General features: G+C 44.8%; 1 protein-coding gene across 2 annotated transcripts in view; it reads left to right on the top strand.

Moving 5' to 3' along the window:
• Nucleotides 1-23,308, top strand: part of SAMD4A (sterile alpha motif domain containing 4A) — a 314,011-nt gene that overhangs the window by 267,587 nt on the left and 23,116 nt on the right. For both annotated transcript variants that reach the window (XM_006894345.1, XM_006894344.1), the window contains 2 exons: nt 10,734-11,067; nt 13,712-13,797. In XM_006894345.1, coding sequence (XP_006894407.1) covers nt 10,734-11,067; nt 13,712-13,797 — 420 coding nt within the window. The remainder of the gene's footprint in view (nt 1-10,733; nt 11,068-13,711; nt 13,798-23,308) is intronic.

Below are 23,308 nucleotides of genomic sequence, written 5' to 3'. Positions count from 1 at the left end.
ATGCAGTGTTGCGCTGTTCTGTTCTGACGACTGCCTCTTGGTCCAAGTATAGGTTTCGCATTAGCACAATTAAATGTTCTGAGATTTCCATTCTTCTCAGAGTCAGCCACAGTTTGTTATGATCCATGCAGTCAAATGCCTAAGCAAGGTTATTCCTTGGAAAAAGACATCATGCATGGAATGATAGAGGGTCATTGAAGGAGAGGAAGATCCCCAATGAGATGGATTGACATAGTGACTTCACCAGTGGACTCTGTGTGTCAGAGATGATGAAGATGGCACACGATAGGGTAGGGTTCAGGTCTGTGTTCACTGAGTCTCTATGAGTCATACTCAACTTCAGTGGCACCCAACAGCAACAATTAGCCACCTATGAAGCTATGAAGTGAATACTATATAACATGTACAGGGAGCTCTGGTGGCTTAGTGATACGGTATTGTGCTGCCAAAGCAAAAGTCCAAGGTTTGAATCTACGAGCTGCTCTGAGGAGAAAGTTGGACAGTCTCCTGCTGTCTCTGAAAACCCTCTGGAGGGTCAGCTATAGCTCGGTCCAGCTCACTGATACACAGAAACCACAGCCTATACCATGTATAAGAACTCTTGTGGTATAGTGCTAGCCAAAAGGTCAACAGTTCCAAAGAGAAAAGTTGAACAACCTCTTCCTGAAAATATTTACAACTCCAGAAACCCAGTGAGGGTCACTAAGACATGGAGTCAGCTTAAGGCAATGGATATAGTTAAAAGGAAGATTTCTTTTAAGATATAGATAGGTAGAGGCTCATCCAGGATGACTAGAACTTTATTAACTAAAGAGATTACAAATTACAAGTGACCTATTTAATTTAGCCTGAAAATTGTTGTTGTTGATTTTATACTAATTCCTTTACCAAGCAGCTTGTCTAACAGAGTGATTATTGCTGTTTAGTGTAAGAAACTGTTCTCTTTGGGGAACATTTCAAAAGGCCACTTTTCTCCTTAGCTGTTAGAAACTATAGAAAATATTTTGCATATGGATTAGATTACTAAGCATTATCGTGCAAGTATGCTCCTACTTCCCCATCCCCATTTCTGGAACATTCGTCAGGAACTCAAAAATATCCTCTGCTATGGAGAAAAACCACTCACTTGGTGGACAAAAAGGTTGATCTGCTCTCAGCCTTACTCCCTAGAGTCTTGAACCAAAACCAGGGCAGCCGGGAGCATGAGTGGCCTTGATGTGCCATTGACTTTTCTGTATCAGTTTTGGTAAGTCAGTGACATTTTTTTTTTCTGTGTCCTAGATTTCACACCCAGAATATTGACTAGAATAATACTGACTCCACAAAAATGTTTTCTCCGTGATTTGCTGTGATAAGAATGTTTTAAAAAGATATTAAATATGACACAAAGTATGATGGCAATAAAGGGCCAAGATAAAGGCAAAAAGACACATTTATTAAGTTTAACTGTGTGGGAGGAAACTTGTGTCTGTCAGACAAGCAGGTTGAGCTCACTTCAGAACGCCCACAAGATCGGAACCATGTGCTCTCCTAAGGGGCTGTGTCCCCTGAAGGGCTGGCTGTGTCCGGTGTCCTGTGTCCTCAGCGTCTGCGGAAGAGATAGCCCCTGACTCTCTTGTGGCTGTTCAGTGACCCCTGGCTCTGCTCTTCTTCCAGGGACGGGGCTGTTCCTAGCCTGTTACCACTTACTCAGCCCTCCCCTAGAAACAGACTCGTTTCTCTAGTGCTCCCAGACAACCCTCCTGCTGATTATGCTGTTGGAAGTGCATGTCATCATGTCTACCTACCCCTACCATTCTTACCTCACATAGAATCCAAAGAGTTCTAGGGAGATGGCTGGGACCACGCCCCGAGTTAGTTCATAATCAGTAGCAGCTGCGATGAGCTCTGTGTCCACAGCCCTTCGGTTCAGTCTGTTTCTGAGTTCTTAGTGAGCAACTTCCTCAAACTAGATTTGCTCTGTTATTGGAGGTTAACTGTGAGTAGCATGTGGTTCCTGGCCCTGGGGAGCTCATGATGTGTGTTGCAAAGGAGAGAGGTGCTCTCAGGGGATTTTACATTCCTCTGTGACCAGTGTCACCACTGTGAGGCAAGTTGGGGAAACCTTCCTGGGGTGAACTGAAACCACCTGGCATAACGGAAATGTTTGTGAGAACGGAATATTGACCAGGAGACTATTGGTAGTCATTACGGAACCTTGAATGAAAGCAGAGGCAATGAGGATAGTAGAGCAAGAAGTAACTTAGGGTCATCCAGTGATTGTCAGGGGGCTTATTGTTGTTGCTCTTTATCATTAAGTTGGAACCAACCCATAGCTGACCCTCCAGTGGGTTTTCAGAGGCAGTAATTGCAGGAGAAGGGATTGCTCCTCCTTCTCCCACGAAGCAGCTGGCGGATTCAAACCATGTGCGTTAGAGATTGAAGTGCAGATTCTTATCACTAGATCACCAGAGCTCCCTCCAGACAAATGTGTGTGTGGGGGGTGCTGCTGGGTGGGACAAGAGTAATGAAATTTATTTTGATGCACTGAGTCTGAGGTGCCTGTGATTCTCTCAAGCTGGCATGGCAAGTCAGTGGCCAGAAAAACAAGTCTACAGTCCACGAAGACCCCCACAGGAATTGAAAGACTCAGTTGTGGGTCATCCGGGTATGAGTGGCAGTTGATTCCCGCCCAGAAGTGTGCATCAGGTGGTAAGAGCTGAGGAGAGGCCACAAAACATGGGGGTCACTCCTGACGAGCCCCACAGATATGGATGGGAAGCTCTGATGGTTTAGTAAGGAGTCGCACCGTCAACTCAAAGGCATGTCGTTTGAATACACTGGCTGCTCCAGAGAAGGATGGGCCATCTCCTCCCATGCAATTGGCTGCTTCTGAAAACCCACTGGAGGGTCAGCTATGAGTTGGTTCCAACTTGATGGTACATAATTCTAACAAATGATAACAAAGGCTGAGCTCTGGCCTGAGGGTGGGGAGTATCTGAAGGGGGGAATCCCATCAGGTGCCATGGATGGGTCACATGTACTGGAGACTGGGAACTGAGATTGAGCATCAGCAGGTCACTGGTAAATCTTGATGAGAAGTGCTTCAGGAGAATGGGAGAGGACAGCCGGGGCAATCTGTGAACTGAGGAGGATGAAGAGTGAGGTGAAGGAGATGAATCATGGGTAAGAAATCAAAGACTTCTCAAGATAATCTGGCATTTAAAAAGGAAGATGAAAATGGTCTTTGGCGCTGACTTTTCAGTATTTCTCTCTAATAGCAGATATGTTTCCATGAGCTTTTTTTACTCACCATTGTTCCTTCCAAATTGACTCCTAACCTATGAAATGCAGCCATTCTCCTTGGCCGTAAGGGTAGAAAACTGCTTCTGAGTAGGCCCATGTCTTCTCTTCAGACACAGCCATGTGTCATCCTCTGAGGCCTTGATTCTGTCGCCTGCTGAAGAGACAATGCTGTTAACATTTATAGTAATAAATAGTAAATAATTACAGAGTCCTAAGGCTCTCTACTAATAAAAGGATGCCCTGGTGCTCAGCACTTAAGCACTCAGACGCATCAGAAGTTAGTTTTTGAGCCCGCCAGCTGTTTTGTGAGAGAACAATGTGGCAATGTTCTGTAAAGACTCCAGCCTTAGAAACCCTAAAGGGCAGTTCTGCTCTGTCCTGCAGGGTTGCTGTAAATCATGACCAACTCAGTGGCCGTGGGCAATGCAGTAGTAAGAAGATGTACTTCACACTAAGGATGAGAGAATAATTATTGATGCCTTTGAGCTGTGAGGTTGCAGGAGAGTCCTGGCTACCCCATAGACTGCCAAAACAACAAACAGATACGTCTTGGAAAAGTGCAGCCAGAGTGCTCCTTACAGGCAAAGATGGTGAAGCTTTGTCTCTCATACTTTGAGCGTGTTGCTCGGAGGGGCCTTTCCTCGGAAAGGGACATCATGCTTGGAAAGGTGGAGGGTCAGTGAAAGAGAGGAGGAACCCCAACAGGATGAATTGGCACAGTGGCTGCAGCAGTGGGCTCAAGTGTGTCAGAAACTATGAGCGTGGCACAGGTTAGGGCAGGGTTCAGGTCCACTGTTCATAGGGCCACTGTGAGTCATACTCGACTCGACGGCACCTAACAACAGTACTCTAAGTCATTTTCGTATATATCAGCACACTTCACCCTCAGCAAACTTCAAGTGGTAATTGGGACAGCTGCTAGTATCTTTGTTTTAAAATTCGAGTGAGCTCGTGCTTTTCAGCAAGACAATTCATCGTCTACCCTGGAAAACCTCTTTAGCCTCATCTGCGGCCACTGGTTCCCCTCCCTCTCGGAGCCCAGGCTTCCTCAGCTGCAAGCACTTCCTTTATTCCTCCCCTCTACACCGCTGTTCTTTTCCTGGAATAGCCCTCCCAAGCCACACACGGCATCAATTAGGTGTCCTCTTTTGTGTTCCCAAAGCTCCTTCTGCTCACCCAGTCACACTACATCATTGCATCGGGCCTTTTTAACTGCCAGCATCTTAGGGCAAGGGAATGCCCCGTTTGTTTGTGTATCTCCAAGATCAACAGTGTCTGGCTCATATCGCAGGGCTTTTTGGTGAGTGGAAAGAGAGGAGGGAGATGGAATTAAGTAGATATCCAAGTCTTGTCTCTTCTATGAGTCCAGATTCCTCATTGAGAGGGAGGATGGCACCACAGACACGTTCCAGAAGTGCTGAGAACACTTAGGGGACAAAGCTCGTTTCCAGATGACTTTCTTTTTATTTTCATTTTTAGTTTATATTGGTTCGCTTACAAAGTTCATATATATTGTGCTTTGTATTATTATTCATTCACATTGTGTTTCATACAATCAGCTCCATTCATTATGTTTTATAAAATTAAACATCATTAGACTATGCCCACCATTACACTGTCCTCCCTGGATCGTTCTCATTTCTTTTACCCCCTCTCTCCATCCACCAAATTGTGCAACCCTGTGACTTCACCCCAACCCATCCTCAGCCCTTTGCTCCCACCCCTGCCCTCCTTGGATCCCCGTACATGTTTTACTAGTTCTCTATTTTTACAATAATCATCCAGATGACTTTTGCCTAACAAGGCATGTCCAGAGAAGGGCCCTGAGCCAGTCAGTCCTTATTCAAGACCTCAGAAAGTCAGGCCAAACAATCTGGGGGAATCAAACATCTTTACACAAGTATATCCTGTGTGCTCACCAGAAATGCAGAGTCTCTGGGAAACAGTGGACCAGCCTTCAGAGTTTCTGCTTTCAAATGAATGCCTCAGTTCAGCTACCTTGAGGTAGCATATGCATCAATAGACTACTTCATTTTGCCTCTCTGTGTTTGTATTTATGGCATGAAGGATCAATAAAGACTTGAGTTGACTCCTTATTTTCATTAATATGAAGAATGAATTCCCTCCGCTGGTGCAGGGCACTGGATGGAGTTCAATTTCTGGCTGTTTCCCAGCTTTCTTTAAACTTGTGTGCTCACTGCTGAGTTCTGGAATTCGTTTGTCAGAATCAGGAACATACCCTGTGTCTGGGGATCACAGTGCCACCTCACCGATGCTGCGTAAATAGAAGAGTTGAGAACTAGTTGAAAACCAAGTGTGATCCTTCTGAGACCGTGGCTTCAAGTCTGCAGTGGGTCAGGGGAATTTGTGTGGTTCCTCGGAGGTTATATTTTCCAGAAAATGTCTTACATTATTCATTTATTTTTGCTGTCCTTGTACCGAATTGTTGTTGGTGGGTGGCAAATGTTTGTTTCACATTTGAAGGAGTTCATCTCTTAGTAGAACCCACATCTCCTTCCCCCACCACTCAGTAACTAACAGAAGCCGCCTTCTCATGGGGCGACAGCAGGCGTGAATTTGGTAACAGAGCATTGTTGTTGTTGTTGTTGTTGTTGTTGTTGTTGTTAGGTGTTATTGAGTTGAATGCAATTCATAGTGACCCTCTGAACAACAGATCTGAAGCCTGCCCTGTCCTGTGCAGTCCTCAGTTTCTCTGACATACTTGAACCCATTGCTGCAGTCACTAGGTCAGTCCTTCTTGTTGAGGGTCTTCCTCTTTTTCACTGACCTTTCCAAGCATAATGTCCCTTTCTGAGGAATAGCCTCTCCCAACAACATACCCAATATATATGTGAAGCTTCATAGTCTTTGCCTGAAAAGAACACTGTGGCTACACTTTTTCCAAGACATAGCTGCTTTTTCTTTTGGAATTCCATAGGATATTCCGTATTCTTCTCTAACACCACAATTTAAAGATACCAATAATTCTTCTGTGATTCTTATTCATTGTCCAGCTCTCAGATGGCCTAAATCAGATGCACCTTAGTCTCCAAACGAACATCATTGCTTCTTGTTTCATCGTTGTTGTCCTCGACAACAGAGTATTACCCCTACTCATTTGCTTACCTTAATGGTAACTTCCCCATCAATGTCATGTCAGTGTTTACTGCAGACAGGCCTGTCTAGCCCAGTGTCCCTGGTCCCTCTCCACAAAGCCTGCTTCTGCAAAGCGGGTTCCCACCAACAAGAAGCCTGACTGTTGGTGTCTATAGCTGCCTAGAATTGAAAAGCGTGTGTCTGAGGCTGCCATCCTCCGGTTTCTTCTTCTGAGGTATTGATTGGAAAGGTTTGGGTGTGGAAATTATTGCATTGCATATGCTTGCATCCCCTGACATCATCAAGCAATTCTTCTTGGTAGGAGATGATCCCAGGAACAGATTGGGCAGTCATGCTTCAGGCTTTTGAAATTATCTGCTTGCTATTCTGGGCTCTCAGAAGATTACATACTTCATTAGTAATCAAGGGCCTGGTTGTCACTGTCTTTCCTGGGTGAGAGCTTTGTTTGTAGAGGCTTTGAAGGCTGGCCCTCGGGCAGAAAGTTAGGCCCACACACTGTTCAGGAAAGAACTCCAGTTTGCTAACCCCAGTCACATTCCTAGCCACAGAGCTATCCTGAAGTCTGTGGGCACTGAGCAGGTAGATGAGTGCTCATGGTCTGTGTACTGTCGAGTCAGAATTGACACTTAGCTGCCATTCCAGCAGGTTTTTAGATGCTCTTGACTGCACGGGAGGAGACGCCCATCCTTCTCCCACACAGAGCAGCTGCTGGATTCGAACCTCCTACCTTCAGGATTACTGCACAGTTTCTTACCACTGGGCCACCACAGCCCCCTTCTTTCATCTTTCTAGTAAATAGTACCCTAGGAAGCTCTGGTGACCTAGTGGTAAGAAGCTGCAATACTGATTGCACATAGTTTGACTCTACCAACTGCTTTGTGGGAGAAAGATGGGCAGTCTCCTCTCATGAGGTTTACTGCCTCTGAAAACTTGCTGGAGAGTCAGCTATGGGTCAGTTATGACTCGATGGTACTCAACAACAACAGTCCAGTCTGTCAAACTATGAGGAGCCCTGGTGGCCTAGTGGTGGTGTTGAGGAGCTGCCCTGCCAGCAGCTTGAACCTGCCACCTGCCCCACTGGAGATAGTCAGTGTCCTCCCATGATTTCCTGCCTCTGAAAACCCCACTAGAGGGTCAGCTGTGAATCACTTCTAACTCTACACTATACAACAACAGCAGTAATATCAAACTCTGGGCAGAATGATGCCATTTTATTATATAATATTCAAAGCTGTGTGTTTATACTATTTTTTTCTTTCCTACAGCAGTCAGAATGATCATTATAAAACTTAGAACACTTAATGCCACTGCTCACAATCTTTTCTGGGTTTCTCATCGTGTTTAATCTAAATCCCAGCATCTTAGCCTGGCCTGCATGTCTCCAAAATCGATCGCAGTAGATCTTTGGACTGTTTCTCTGTCACCTCTGCCATCACCCCCTGTCTCGCCTCACTGTTCCTCACAACTCCAGGAATGCTCTCATCTTTGAGCCTAAAGCTAGAGTGTTCGTTTCCTAGAGCTGCCATCATAAACTCATCCAAATTACATGGCTTATAAGAATGGAAATTTACGAGTTCACCATTCCAAAGACTAGCAGTCTGAGACCACAGTGTTGTCAGCGTCATTCCTGTTTAGGGCTCAGATGGAGAATCTGTTCCATTCTTCTCCTCTCAGTTCTGGTAACCCCAGGAATGGTTGTCTTGAAGACATACCTTCACATGGTGGCTTTCGCCTGTCTCTCTGCCTCTGTCTTTTCAAGACACCCCTTAGGTGGAGTAGGGCTTACCCTTACTCCAGTCTGGGAGTCCATGTGTGTTTCATGATGGCCGAGGTGATTCCAGGTGTTCAACTACTAACTAAAAGGTGCTTCATGCAAAGAGCTCCCAAAGGAAATACCGGGGATCATCTAAAAAAAAAAAACCCCACACTGCCTAGAAAATTGCATGAGGTGTAGTTATATTCTGCACATTTGTGTCCTCATGATAATTTAACTGGTCACATCTTCAAATATCCTGTTTCCAAATAAGGTTATATTTGGTCTTCAAATCTCTTGAGTGGACACAGGTCAGTACACAGCAGAGCCTGTGCCCTTGCCATGTCCTCTGCCTGGTTCACTCCTCTTTCCTGGACTTCTCTGCACCCAGGCTCATTCACTCATTAGATGTAACCCCCTCAGAGTGTCCTCCCCTCATGGCATCCCTGTCCCACACTTGTCATTCCTTGACCTGATACATACATCTCCTCACTAGGAGGAAGAGGATCTTACAAGTTGTTCCCACCATATTCCCAATGTATAGCACAGGGCTAGCCCTCACATATACTTAATAAGCTATCAAAGAAATACAGAACAGTGACAGACACTGTCCTGGGCATTACAGATATTGATATCATCACAGCCACTCTTTGTGGTCATTTTTTTTGGTGGTAATTATTGCTATCTCTAATTAGTTGATTGTTGTTGCTGCTGCTAGGTGATGAGTTAGATAGGACTCATAGTGACCCTCTGAACAACACATCTGAAGCCTGGGCCACCCTTATCATCCCCAACACACTTGAGCCATCACTGTACTCACTATTAATCCATCTCCCTCAGGGTCTTCCTCTCTTTTGATGACGCTTCACCTTTCCAAGCATCATATCAGTGTCTCTCCAAAAAACATGTCTGAAGTATGTGAGACAAAGCTTCGCCATTCTTGCCTCCAAGGAGCACTCTGGCCGCACTTTGTCCAAGACCTATCCATTTATTGTTTTGGCCATCCGTGGGACATTCAGTACTCTTCTCCAGCATCACAGCTCAAAGGCACTGATTCTTCTTCTGTAATCATTATTTGTTGTCCAGCTCTTTCATGTATAGCAGGTGATTGGAAAAGCCATGGCTCAAATCAGGTGCACCTTAGTCTTCAAACTGATATCATTGCTGTTGTTGTTGTCCTTAGGTGTCATGGGTTGACTATGGCTCATAGTGACCCTGTGAACAGCAGATCAGAACCTGGCCCTATCTTGTACCATCCACATGATCTCAGTCATTCTGATTACTGTGATACAGTCACTGTGTCAGTCCATCTCACTTAGGGTCTTCCACTCTGGAAAATTAAGTAGGGAGAACTTAAATAGTTTGCCCAAGTTCACACTGCCAGCAGCCAGCAGAGCCAGAATGTAAACCTAAGCATCTAAATAAGAATCTATACCTTTAACCACAGCCCTGTGCTGCTGCTTTGTCATGGGCCAAGGGAAAGTGCAAATGAGTAGGATCTTCATTCACAATGAATCATCCATAGTGTCAAGCTGCCTTAGGGACCAGCTCCATTATGCATCACCTATTGAGAGCAGGACTTCCTAAACAGCATGCCTCTGTAAACTGTGAACTTTGAGAAACAACGATAGTTATAGAAAGGCTTCAGGTCTTTTTTCATAGGGTCACTTTGAGTTGTGCTTGACACAACAGCAGTCAACAACAACAAATTGAGTGTATAAAACTTCAGTCTCCACAACTCTGAGACCAGAAGGACTAGATTACAATTGCTAATCACTCTAAAAGGGATCATGTTAGAGGGTGCTGGACAGTATTGGGGGAAAATGAGGACTAAAACTCAAATTAATAAAGGCTTACTGATCTGATAGAGACTGATAGAAGGACCCCCAAGACCCTCAGTCACCCATTAGGGTTGGAACTACCCTCGTCGCTGTGGCTCAACTTTCAGCCAAACAGTAGGCCTGTATAATACAGTGGACAGTACCACTAGAGAGGTACTTAGTCCTTAAAACACCAGCCATATGAGATCGAAAGAGAGAAAGAGAAGCGTCTGGCCACGGCCCAAAAGGCAAGAAGGGGTGAAACAGACAGATTGATGGAAATGAGCATCACAGAGAAGAGTCAGAAGAGTGTAATTACTGTGTAGGGATTGTAATGTCATAAAACAAATTGTGCGTGAATGGCTGAAAGGACAGTCAATTTGTTATGTAAACGCCCATGCAAATCACAATAAATACATTTTAAAAACTCATTAGGAAAAACAAGCTTTTCATCCAGAAAAAAGTATATGCCTATGAAATACAGAAATACATTTTATAGAGATACTCTGAGGAAACTAAGAAAGAAAATATGTCCCAAATCATTTTAGTGGTCATCTGTAGATGGTAAAAAATGTCTTTAGTACATATTTGTATGTTTAAAATTTTCTATCAGAGTCATGGTTGCCTTCCCAAAGTAAGTTGTGCTGCAGGGGCCAGCAGCCTGAATCCTGCCTGGTGAACAGCCAAGCTCGGAGAAATGAAGCAGCAAGGTGGCAGTTCCTGGCCTTACTGGATGCCTTCTTCCTCTAACCACACAGGACATCATCGAGGGAGGCAACCTGCGCATCCCACTCCAGGAACTGCACCAGATGATCCTGACGCCCATCAAAGCCTACAGCTCCCCGAGCACCACCCCGGAGGCCCGCCGTCGTGAGTCCCAGGGCCCACACCAGCCTCCGCTGATGGGCCCCGAGAGCCAGAGCTCTGACTGCAAAGACAGCACCACAGGCCCCAGTGCCACAGCCACCACCTCAGCCGGGGCCAGTGGTGGGCTCCAGCCTCACCAGCTGAGCAGCTGTGATGGGGAGCTGGCCGTCGCCCCTCTGCCAGAGGGGGATCTCCCTGGACAATTCACACGTGTCATGGGCAAAGGTAAAACCTGATTCTCACTTTCCACCTTTGTTCTTTCTAGTATCATTCATCAGGGCTGTGTGCTCTGAGAGGCTTCCTCTGGGTGCTCGATAAACTACCTGTCGGGTACCCCTCTGAGTGGATGCAGCATTACAGGCACTGGGCTTGGAGAGTTCTTGTGCAGTGCACAACTTGCCCTTCTGTACAAGTAGACTTGCCCAGAACACTTACACCAAATGAAATGAGCCCCTAACTTTGTAAGAAACTCGCTTAATACATGTTTGAAAAAGACTTAAATTCATAGAAATATGGTTTATGTGATGACACACAGCTCCTTCTCAGAGTGACATGACGGTAGCTGCATGACTTTATAAGTTCTTTTCACCCTACTCACCAACGCACTCTCCCCAGCTCCTCTCCCCACCTCCTCCTCAGGCTAGGCTCTTAGTTTTGTTTGATTAGAAGAGATTCCTCCCACAAGCGTGAGGACTCCACCTTTCCATGGCTTTATGTGTGTTGTCATATGTGTGGATGTATGTCATGCCTTGTGAGGAGTCTCACATCTCTATCAGGAGATAATAGATCCCTCTTCACATTTCTCTTATGTACTTAGCTGCCTTGAGAGTAAACGATAACTACATGCTTTACGTGCAAAATGATAGAAAGTGGAAAGCATTGCTACTCTGCCAGCCATCTTCCTCCTCAGAGATGGCAGTGCTCCTGTTTGAGGGTATCTCTTCCAAAACTATCTAATTATATACAAGTGCATGAGAAGCCTTTATTTTTTTCTTTAATAAAATTTTTATTTTATACTGATTTACTGACAAAGTTCATATACATTGTTTTCCACACTGGATTTTTCCCATCTCCTTTACCCAGCCCTCCCTCCACCAATTGAATTGTGCGACACTGTAATTACCGCCTGCCCATCCTCACCCCTCTGCTTCTACCCCCCCCCTTGTGTCCTCATACACGTTTTACTAATTATGAGCATCCTTTTTCTACACAACTGGTCTTTATATCCTTTTCTGTAGCTTGGAATTTTTTTACATGAAATATTTTTGCTATTTCTGTCAATACAAATAGCACCACCTCATTCCTTTTTAAAGGTTGCATGCTATTCCCTTTACTCATAAGGCATAATTCGTGTAACAAGGCCCCTATTAATGGACAATGAGGCCATTTCCAAATCAGACAATGCTGAAGGGAAAATCTGTATACAAAACCATCCATGGATGTGATACCGTTGTCAAGTCCACTCCAGTGCCTGCCAGCCCTCCCTTAACTCTCCAAGGCTGTAAATTTTCATGAAAGAAGACCAGTCATTTGAAATTCCAACCTTTTGATTAGCTACCTGATCTGTTACACACTATTTTACCAGGGCTTCTGTAAGGCTTTGTTTTTGTCATGTACTGTAGAGTCAGAACTTACCCATAGCTGACCCTCTGGCAGCTATTTTAAAAGGCTGTTAATTGCACAGGAGGAGTTTGCCCATCCTTCTCCCACAGAGCAGCTTTTGGACTCGAGCTGCATGCCTTTGAGCTTGCAGCACAGCTTCTTGCCACTAAGCTACCAGAGCTTAGAAAAAAAAAAGTTAAATATGGTGCCAAGGTTGGTCTACTTGAGTACCAGGTATTTTTATTTTCTGACTAACTTGTTTTGTCCTATCAGCTCCCCCCTGGCCTTCTACAAAGTTAGAATAGAGCAGCCTCTATGGTTAGTGCAAGGGGTCCTGGTAGCATAGTGGTTAAACATTTGACTGCTTACCAGGCAACAGTGGTTTGAACTCACCAGCCACTCTGCAGAAGAAAGGTATCGCCACCTACTTCCATAAAGAGAGTCTGGCCTTGGAAACTCTATGGGGCCATTCTGTGCTGTCACAGTGAGCTGAGATTGGTGCAGCATCAATGGATCTGATGAGAGCTCCTGGGCTACCAGCACGTGGTCACGTCTCCTGTGGCAGTAAGAAATTCAGTAGCTCATGTGTGCTCTACCCGCAGACTGGCTGCCCTGTCTGTGTTAGCACTTGCTTGCGTGTGTAGGTGAGTCTGTGTATGCATAACTGTGCATATCATACTGAGAAAATAACCCTCCAGTAGTAGCTCAGCGATTGAGTCGCAGGCTTCTTCCTGCATGCATGTACACCCACACACCTCACATCCTGCAAGATGTGCCAGCCACATTCCTACAAACCCAACCATGACTGCTTCCTACCTGGCTGGAGGTGAGGCATGTGGTTCATTCATAAAATCCCAGAAACTGCTTTCTGACAGCGCTAGTGTTCTGTGATGCCTTTGAACCTCTTCTCCGAAGGAGCCTGGTTTCAAGATAGATAGAGTTCAGGACAATGCTGTCAACTGCTGGGTTCTCTCTCGAAGTGTCTGTCTCAGGCTCCACTGTAGAAGGCTTAATATAGAATGGAATGACTGGAATTCTCTGAAGGGGCTTCTTGAGGCGAGGGCTCCTGTGGTGACCAAGCCTTTGACTTCAGTGGAATGAGAAGCGTCTTTGCCTTTTGTGTGAACCTTATGTAAACCCACAGGCCTCTCAAAAAATATTTCTGTCAATTGGTCCTGAAAGGAAATCAGAGGCAGATTTCAGAGGTCAGAACTGTTGTACATTTTTCTAATTCATCTTTTATTTTTTTTTCTTTTTCAACCCACAGTGTGTACACAGCTCTTGGTCTCCCGACCTGATGAGGAAAATATAAGTTCCTATTTACAGCTCATAGACAAATGTCTAATTCATGAGGTGAGTGGTGACAGATTTTCTGAAACTTTTTCCCATTGCTTGGAAATTATTCTCAGAGCTTCTGTGATGTGATCATTTTGGTCTCCAACAACATGTTTTTGAAGGATGGACAGCCATAAATAATAGTTCAAGGCAGAATGAGGCTTTGGAAGCCTCAAACCTAAACACATCTTGCATGTACTCTGTTGCCCAAAAATTTGCTAGACTGAGAATTCTGGCGTGAGGGTGAATGCTGGAGAGAAATTTCTGACAGTAGTGAAGCCTGAGTAGCCAGACCCGAGGCAGTTAGCACAGAGCCCTGCCTCCTGAGAAAAAAACCAAAAAAATACTTTTCAAATCTTTTCATATTTTGTGCTATGTGTTTTGCCTTTTGGCTCAGAAAAGCTAGAGAAAAAGATAATGCAAAAGAAGCGTGTGTTTAGGGAGCTCTGGTGGCCTAGTGGCAAGGAGCTGCAACTACAATCCCAGAGGCGCACAGTTCGAATCCACCAGATGCTTTGCCGGGGAAGGAGGGACAATCTCCTCCTGTACCAGTCAGATCTGATTTGACGGTACACGCACATAAAAATAAAAATAAAAAAAAGAAGCGTGTGTTTGTTTGTATATTTGGTCTGATAACTGGCTGAATTGACATGGTAACTGGGGTGAGGGTAGGTGTGTTGGAGTCAGTGTGGCTGGCTCAGGACAGGACAGGCTTCAGAGCTGTTGTACTTAGAGTCACTATGAGTCGCAGGCAACTCAACGGCACATAACAACAACCTATATGAAGAGAACTCTTGGTAAGGCACTGCACTGGCAACCCACAGGTGCTTAGTTCTGATTCACCAGGAGTTCTTCTGCAAGAGAAAAATGAATCCTCTCCTCTGATGCTATTCACTGCCTCTGAAAACCCACTGGAGGGTCAGCTATGAATCAGTTTCAACTTGACTACACATAACAATAACGTGTAGATTAGATAGACAGCTCACAAAAAAATTTGCCACTTCAACATTTCTTACATGTACAGTTCAGTGACACAGGTTTCATTGCATTTATCATATTATGTAATAATCATCACTATTTCCAATTTTTATATCACCCTTAACCACAACTCTACCCCTAAGCATTGACTCCCTTTTAACCCCCGCCCTACTACTGCATCCAGCTCAGTTACTTTGGTCTCTTAACAATGTGTCAGTTGTAGGTATTTTATTTCATTGGTATCATATAATATTTTTTCTTTGATGTCTGACTTCCTTCACTCAGCACAATGTTTTCAAAGTCTGTCTGTGTTGTAACACGTATCAGAACTTCATTTCTCCCTCTGGCTGTATTCCATTGTGTATACATATAGTCTTTGTTTATTGATTCATCTGGTGGTTGACATATAGGTAGTTTCTACACTTTGGCTGTTGACCAGTGTTGCAGTGACCATTGGTGAACAAATATTTGTTTGTGTGTATGCTTTCAGGAATGCTCTATATCAAATTAGATGTGATTTTTTTTTAGATAGGGGTTGTATTAGCCATCTGTCTTTTGAAGGACTGAGGCAGGCTGGAGCTATGTCTACCAGACACTCAGTGTACAGTCTGGGTATAGAGTGAGGCAGGCCCGGGGCAGGGCAGGCTGGGGCAGCTGCCTCTGGGGAACAGGTGGGGAGGAGAGGTTATGCTTCCCATTCAAGACTCTTAAGAGCTTTTTTGATACCCCATTTCCAGTAAGTTACAGAGACAAGGATTAGGCTTTAGAAAGTTTAGGATATAAAATTAACCTAAATGATCATGATGATGATGATGATGATGATGATGATGATGTTGTTGTTAGGTGCCGTCAAGTTGAGTACAATTCATCGTGGCCCTTGAGCAACAATCTAAACCTTGTCCTATCCTGTGCCAGCCTCACAATCTCTGACTCACTTGAGAACATTGCCGCAGTCACTGTGTCAATCCACCTGGTTGAGGATCTTTTCTCTCTTTCACCATCCCTCCACCTCTCCAAGTATAATGTCCCCCTCCAAGTAATAGCCTCTCCTAGCAACTTGCCCAAAGTATGTAAGACAAAGCTTTATCATCTTTGCCTCCAAGGAGTGTTCTGGCTACACCTTCTCTGAGACATATCTGTTTGTTCTTTTGGCAATCCATGAGCTATTCGGTACTCTTCTCCAAGACCACAGCTCAAAGGCATCAATTCTTCTTCTGTCATCCTTATTCATTGTCCAGCTCTCAGCAGCATATTAAGTGATTGGGGGCGGAAAAAAGACCATCGCTTGAACCAGGTGCACCTTAGTCCTTAAACTGATACTGCTTCTCAAAAATTTGTATTGTCCTTAAACTGATACTGCTTCTCAAAAATTTGTATGGTCATTCTTTGATACATGAGTAAGCTGGTAAACTGCCTCGCCTTTGCCACATTGGTGAAGCTTCTCCGCAGTCAGTCTGTTGTGTCCATTGGGCCCAGAGAAAGGTAACACCAGCTGCAGCAGTGCGGGCCCTTGCTCACCTTCCCACTCTCAGGTCCTCTCAGCCTCCCATGTGCACCCCTGTGGCTGATGGTTCGTTCTCCTCACTAGGCCCTCTGCCAGCCTGATCTACCTGTCCCCTAACATAAAGTGGTACTGTCTCCCTTTGATTTTCATCTCATTGTGGCCTTCCTCCGCCAACTGCACCCCCCCCCAAAAAAAACCTCTCAGCTTTGCAATCTCCTCTCCAGGGAGCTTGGATTTCTCTACCCTGGTCACACCAGCCAGAGCTCTCTGTCAGCTGCTCTGCCTGCCGGGTTGGAGTTTAGACATGCCATCCTCAGAAATACTCAACTGTTCCAAAATAGTGGATTTTCCATACACAAAAAAATTATGTGTAATTTTTCTCCCTTTGATGACTTCCCTAGAACAGTCAGGCACTGTCTGATGATGGCTGAAGACCATGCTAATGGCTGATTTGCATGATCATTCCAGACAGGGCACTTGGAACGTATTACTTTGCACCATTTGACTATACTTCTCTCCCCCAAAGGCCGAGTAACTCAACTGACTAGCTCTTTCTTATTTCCAAGTCTGACATTGTATTTTGTTGTTGTTGTTGTCAGGGTTTTTGTGGTGGTGGTTGATTGCCTTCATGTCGAGCGCAATTCATAGCGACCCTATAAACAAAAGGCCCTAAGCCCCTCTACAACTATGGACATTTATCAAAGATCATAGAGTTTCCAAGCCTAAATATAGAAGAGCACAGTTAAAGAGTTTAGAAGTCATTCTTTTCAGTAGATGGAGCTTGTAGTTTCTGCCCTCAAAGCAGCTTGCATCGTGGGGGGTGAGGATTGACACAAGAAAGCAGGGCATTACCTGCATGATTATGAAGGTTCTGGTAAGGTAATTGCTGCAGACACTAATTACAAAAGCGATGCAGTGAGCACCTAGCCCAGAGGAGCATCTCTATGAGAAACCAGCACAAAATCCGTGAAAAACACACACAAAATAACAATTCACCCTTGAGTCAGAACTGACTTATCTCTGACCCTCCATTGGGGTTTCAGGGCCATAAATCCCATGGGAGGAGATTATTTATCATTCTTCTACAGAGCAGCTGGTGGATTCAAACTCCCAGAGAGGTAATGGTCTTTAGGTTAACAGCACAGCTCCCTACAGGCTGAGCCATCAGAGCAGTAGGTGGTAAACACTAGGGAGAGAGAGGAAGAGTTTTCCAGGCATGATGAGCAGTGTTTGGCAGCTTTGTGTTTTGCTGAAAAGGAGGCCATTGGTGGATACATTGAGGGTACTGATCAGGGAAGGACATAAACTTCTGAAAGTGCTTCTGCCTCTTCTCCACTCCCCCTCAGCACCAAGCCTTCACACAGTATCTTCCACTTGACCTCAAGTTGTCTGAGCCCCCAGGATAAACGAACGTCGCCTCCAGCCGCCTCTGTTGAACTGTGTGCCAGTTTTCTGACTGGTCCACACCAGCCCTGACTCTTTAACCTGGGAGCTATGTACCTTCCTGCCATCTTGCCTGACCTCTTGGGTGTCTCAGCTCTCATTTTCGTTCATTTCTCTGTTATTTCCCTGAAGCTCCCAGAGATGCATTTTAAAAAGGACCATGTATGGTCACATCTGCCTCCTGGTGACATTCCTGCTGGCAAGAAGCACCTGGTGGTGGGAGAGGGGCCTCTGGTCAATAGGAGTTGAGGGCAGGAAGGGAGTCCTTGCCTGTTTGGCTGAATTCAAGTCAGAATGGAGGGGTCTGCCCTCTGCCTTGGAAGGAAAAATGTTGTTCAACTCTTTTTATTATGATTTTAGTTTGAGAAAGAGGAAAGCGTCCGAATAATTTTCCACAGCCCCAGGTTATTCTATGTGGGCAGCAAATGCCTCCCTGTGAGGCCGTGCTGAAGTATGCAGTCTCCATCCTGGCTGGAGTTTGGCTAGGACTGAGCCAGACAGGCCTCCCATTCACAGCCCGGACATGCTGTTCTTTAGCTGACTGGAACGGAGGGTGTTGACTAAGCTGAGACACCTCCCTTCCTCCCAGGGCACGAATGGACCAGCTCCCTAGAGTGGCCCAGAGGCAGGACAGGACAGTTCCGACTCTCGTTTCTGAGATGCATCTCTTAGTCTACTGGATTGTAACCCTAAACGGCTGCCTCCATGCTGTCCTGAGGTGGTGCTGGGAAGATGAGCTCTTACCCCCTTTATAAGCCTTTTAATCCAGCCATAAAAATGTAGAACAAATCTTTACCATTTTCCTCCAGACAGACTTATTGGTCTGGGCCTGACAGGGACAGAGTGGCTCTGAAGTGGCTGACTGGCTGTGTAGGTGTGGAATCTTCCTTTCTCGTCGAGCTCCCCAAGGATGTTCTCCCTGCTCCCAGCCAATCCAGAGCTGCAGTAAAGAGTGCAGAGGTGGCCAATCAGCCATCCCAGCTGATAGCTGAGCTTCAGTCTCAGAGACTACTTTGTAGGCACAGCACAGCTTTCAGAAACCACTGGGAGCCAGCCAGGACCTAGCTGCAGTCTGTTCCTCTCAGGTGGGGCTTCCACAACAGAGAGGAACTGGTCACCACATTCACTCAGCACTGCTGAGTTAGAGTATGCTCCTGTCCACAAGCCTGAACAAGCTGACTTCTCTGGAGAGGTGCAAGCATTCTCTCTGTGTTGTTGGATGACCTTTACCATGGTGGCTAATGAAATGGTACCGTTAGAAGCACATTTTAATGCCCATCTAGAAAGTGAACCATTTTCTCCTTTATCTTTCGAAAATCAGGCTACTTGTCCTTTGGCTGGAGCAGACAAGCTCATAGTCTTGAGACTTGAAGTAATTTGTTTTATGCTATTGTTGATGCTAAAGGTCATTTTGATTCCCAGATGTGTTAACTATCTGTATACCATCATTAGGGAGCTCTGGTGGCCTAGTAGCAAGAAGTTGCACTGTCATCCCGAAGGCATGTGGTTTGAGGCCACCAGCTGCTCTACTGGAGAAGAATGAGTAATCTCCTTCCTTACGATTAACTGCCTCTGAAAACCGATTGGAGGACCAGCTATGGGTTGGTTCTGACTCTATGGTATACAGCAACAGTGCAGTCACTAAAGGGCTCGTATGTGCAATCAGGAAAAATTTATTGGAACATCCATAAGTAGCATCTGAAAAGCTGTAAACCAATCAGACTTTTGTGTTTTTCTTAAAAGTAGCCTTAACACTACTTAGACTAACACCTCACTGCCATCAAGTTGGTTCAAACTCATGGCAGCCCTCCATTGGTTGCCAAGCCCGTAAGTCACAATAGGTGGAAGACTTCCCATCTTTCTCACTAAAGCACTGATGAATTCCAACTGCTGGAGCCACTAAGCCTTCAGTGCGCAGTGCAGCTTGCTGTGGATTACAGCACCAGAGCACTCTCTTACTTAGACTTAGGTTCTTTATAATTGTACTCATCTTTGCCTATGCTAGAACCTCCTGTTCTCAACAACTTCTTGTGGTTCTGAAACTTTGCCCCTTTTCCTGTACCATCTTGATGACCCATGGCATGCTTGAGTCCATTGTTGTTACCGCTGTGCAGTTTGAGTGCTGCATCTTACAACACTCAGTATATAGAATAAGTAAATAATAATATTCTGTTGTGATCCACAGGGATGTCACTGGATAAATGTCAATGTATATCCAAGTACATTTCAAGGCCTTTCTTCCTACTCTTTCTTGATCTCCTTTAGAAACTGTCTACCATGGGTAACCCTGCTGGTAGTGAAATAATCAGTAATATAGCTTCCCAATATAATGCGTGTCTCCAGAATATGACTTAATTGTACTAAATAGATGTTTACCTAGTGAAAAGAGAGTTGAGCTGCTGACCGAAAGGTACATGGTTCAAATCTACCAACTGCTCCTTGGGAGAAAGATGAGCAATCGCCTCTTACATTATTTAGACCTCTAAAACTTACTGACCAGTCAGCTTCGAGCCAGTTCCTTCTAGTGTGTTACACCAAATGGATGTTTGCTCTGTCAACACGGAGACAGAGACATTTGCTCTCTTTTTACCATGAAGAAGAGCCCTAGTGGTGCAGCAGTTAAGTACTCAGGGGTTTAAACCTCTGAGCTTCTCGAGGATAGGTTTATCATTTAATGAATGTGGCCTGTGGAGAGGGATAGAGTGGATTCTAATCTCAGAGACTTCCTTTCATTGTTTATGTCTGCTGACCCTAAATCTCCTTCCCTATAAAACATAAATACCTGCATATGATCTTCATAAGAGTTAAATTAAAAACATGTGAAATTATTTACTTTTCCTCTCCCTTGCCAACTTTCATGCTGTTGATTTTTTTAAAAAGCTGATTAGAGACCCCTCTAAAGTACTGAAGAACAACGATATCAGTCTGGAGACTAAGGTGTTCCTGATACAGGCCATGATCTTTGCAATCACTTGGTATGCGTCAGGGACCTGGACTATGACTAGGGAGGTTAGAAGGAGAATTGATGCCTTTGAGCTGTGGTGTTGGAAAAGAGTATTGAATCTACCATGGACTGCTAAGAAAATGAACAGGTTTGTCCTGGAGAGGTGTGAGGCCAGGCTGCTCCTTGGAGGCAAGGATTCTGAAGCTTAATCTGACATACTCTGGACATGTTGCAAGGAGGGATCAATCCTTGAAGAGGGACGTCATGCTTGGGAAGATGAAGGGATAATTCAAGAGAGGAAGACCCTCGATTAGATTAATTGATTCAGTGACTGGGGTAATGGGGGTAGGTGTGTCAGAGACAGTGAGATTGGCAAAGGAAAGAGCAGGCTTTAGGGCTGTTGCACATAGGGTCACTATGAGTTGCAGGTGACTCAACGGCACATAACAACAACAACAACACATAATAAGATATTCCTAAGATCCAAACATTCACTAAGTATTCTGACTACTTTCCCTATGTTACCTTATTTAATCCTTAACACTATTCCCCTCAATTTTAGGAGGAACTGAGAGACAGGAAATTTGCACTTAGATGTATGGGGAGTCTGGTCCGACTCTCCTCCCCAGGTGATCTTGACCAGGCCTGCATTTTGTCCCCATCAATCTTTGGCTGAATAAACCTATCAAGAGTTGACTCAGTTAACCTCACTTTCTTTCTTAGTCTAATAGAAATGCTGGCCTTTGCCACAAGTTTTCAGAGATACTCGTGGTGTTAGGGCTGAACACAAACTGAACATCTGAAGTATACTTGGAGCAACCACAGAGGGGACTGGTGACAGAAATCCCACCACACCTGATGTGGCCAAGTCCCAGGCTGGGCATCTTTCTTTGAATATCTTAAAGGGGTCTAACAAAGGTCACCCCAAAGGAAAGAGTTGCACCGTTTATTCACTTTTCTACAATATGATGAACGTCCTTTTGGTTTTGCTCGCACAACTCATGTCAGCCCTGTGGGACAGAGAACTACCCTTATGGGGTTTGTAAGCCCATAATCTTTATGGGAGTGGATTGTACATTCTTCTCTTGCAGAGCAGCGGGTGGATTTGAACTAGCGCCTTTTTGGCTAACAACCCAGCACTTAAATTACCTCAACAGCACTAGGCTTGGGGTTCAGGCAGAATATCCCTACACACCCTACTTGACTAGGAAAGACGTAAAGCCTTCCATGGTTAGGCCCTTAGATAGTCATCAGGAGAAAATTAAGCTTGTATTTTTTTTTCTATGTTTAAGGAATTCGTTGCCTTTATGGGAAATGGCCATATAATCTGTTTATTATTACTTACAAGATTTTATGCCTCATTGATCCAACTACTTGTGTGTGTTATCCCATGCTTGTTACTAGTGGTAATCAGGAATGTTTTTATTTCTTTTTGTTGTTACATAATTACATATTAGAAAACCTTTGCCAGTTCAACAATTTTTAAATGCATAAATGAAGGTAATTTGTCAGATTCGATGCATTTTTCACCACGTGTGTACCATATAGTAGTAGGCACTTGACAGAGGAGCCATATATTGTGTGTGCCGTTCTCACCGCCTGAAACACCTCAGGCCTCTGTTCTACATCAGAAACACAAGGCACTTGCTAAAAACAGAATTCCCCGAAACATATCCAGTCTTTTGAATTAATAACACTCTCTGTGGGTAAATCTGGAGCCCCTGGGCTGTGTAAATAGTTGACATGCTCAACTATTAACTGAAAGGTTGATGGTTCAAGTCCACTCAGAGAAAGAATTGCCTGGCCATCTACTTCCAAAAATTTAGTCACTGAAAATTCTGTGGAACATAGTTCCACTTTGATGCCCATGGAATCATTGTGAGTCAAAAATGAGTCACATGAACTGATAGAGTCTGAATAAGTCGGATAGGTCAGGAATTTGAAAGTCCCTGCCTTGGGAACTCATAACCCACATAAAGTCCTTCCTGAGCTGTATAGTAAGCATAAAGGCCACACACTAAAGTGCACCCATTATAGAGAAGAGTATGTTACAGGGCATTTGACAAATATAAGAAGCACGGGTGGTGCCATTAGTGCTCAGCTCCTAACCAAAAGGTCAACAGTTCAAACCCACCAGCTGCTCTGCAAGAGAAAAACATACAATCTATTCCCAAAAAGACTGCAGCTGTGGAAACCCAGTGGAGCATGGGGTTGTCCCATATGGCTGATAATGAGTAGAAATTGCCTGGACAGTACTGGGTTCTGGGTTTAGGCAAGGCATCCTTACACACCCATTTTGACTAGAAAAGACTTGAGGGCATCAAATCTGTCCGTTTTCCTGTATGTTGGACAAAGTCCAGGGGTCTTGTATGACATCACCATGCTGTCCAGTGGGAACCAGTTTATAGCTGCCCCTCTATATAGTGTTCCCAAGGCTGTAAATAGCAAGGGGGGGGTGCCTATATCTTTCTCAAAGAGTCATTGGAGAATTTGAACCACTGGAGAGGCACTGCCTTTTGGATTGGCTGCACACCTCTCTACAGACCGCCATGGGGTCCCTTAATTAGAAATTTCTCGGCCAAGCCCTAAAACTCAGAGAATAGACATCATTCTCAGAGGCCCTGCAAACCCCTCTGGGGCGACCACTCACCATCAAGCAG

The sequence above is a fragment of the Elephantulus edwardii genome, unplaced genomic scaffold, assembly GCF_000299155.1.
Source record: "Elephantulus edwardii isolate Elephantulus edwardi_28Jun2011 unplaced genomic scaffold, EleEdw1.0 scaffold00140, whole genome shotgun sequence".
Classification (NCBI taxonomy): domain Eukaryota; kingdom Metazoa; phylum Chordata; class Mammalia; order Macroscelidea; family Macroscelididae; genus Elephantulus; species Elephantulus edwardii.
The sequence above is the reverse complement of the archived record's forward strand: the minus strand, read 5'-3'. Positions and strand labels throughout refer to the sequence as shown.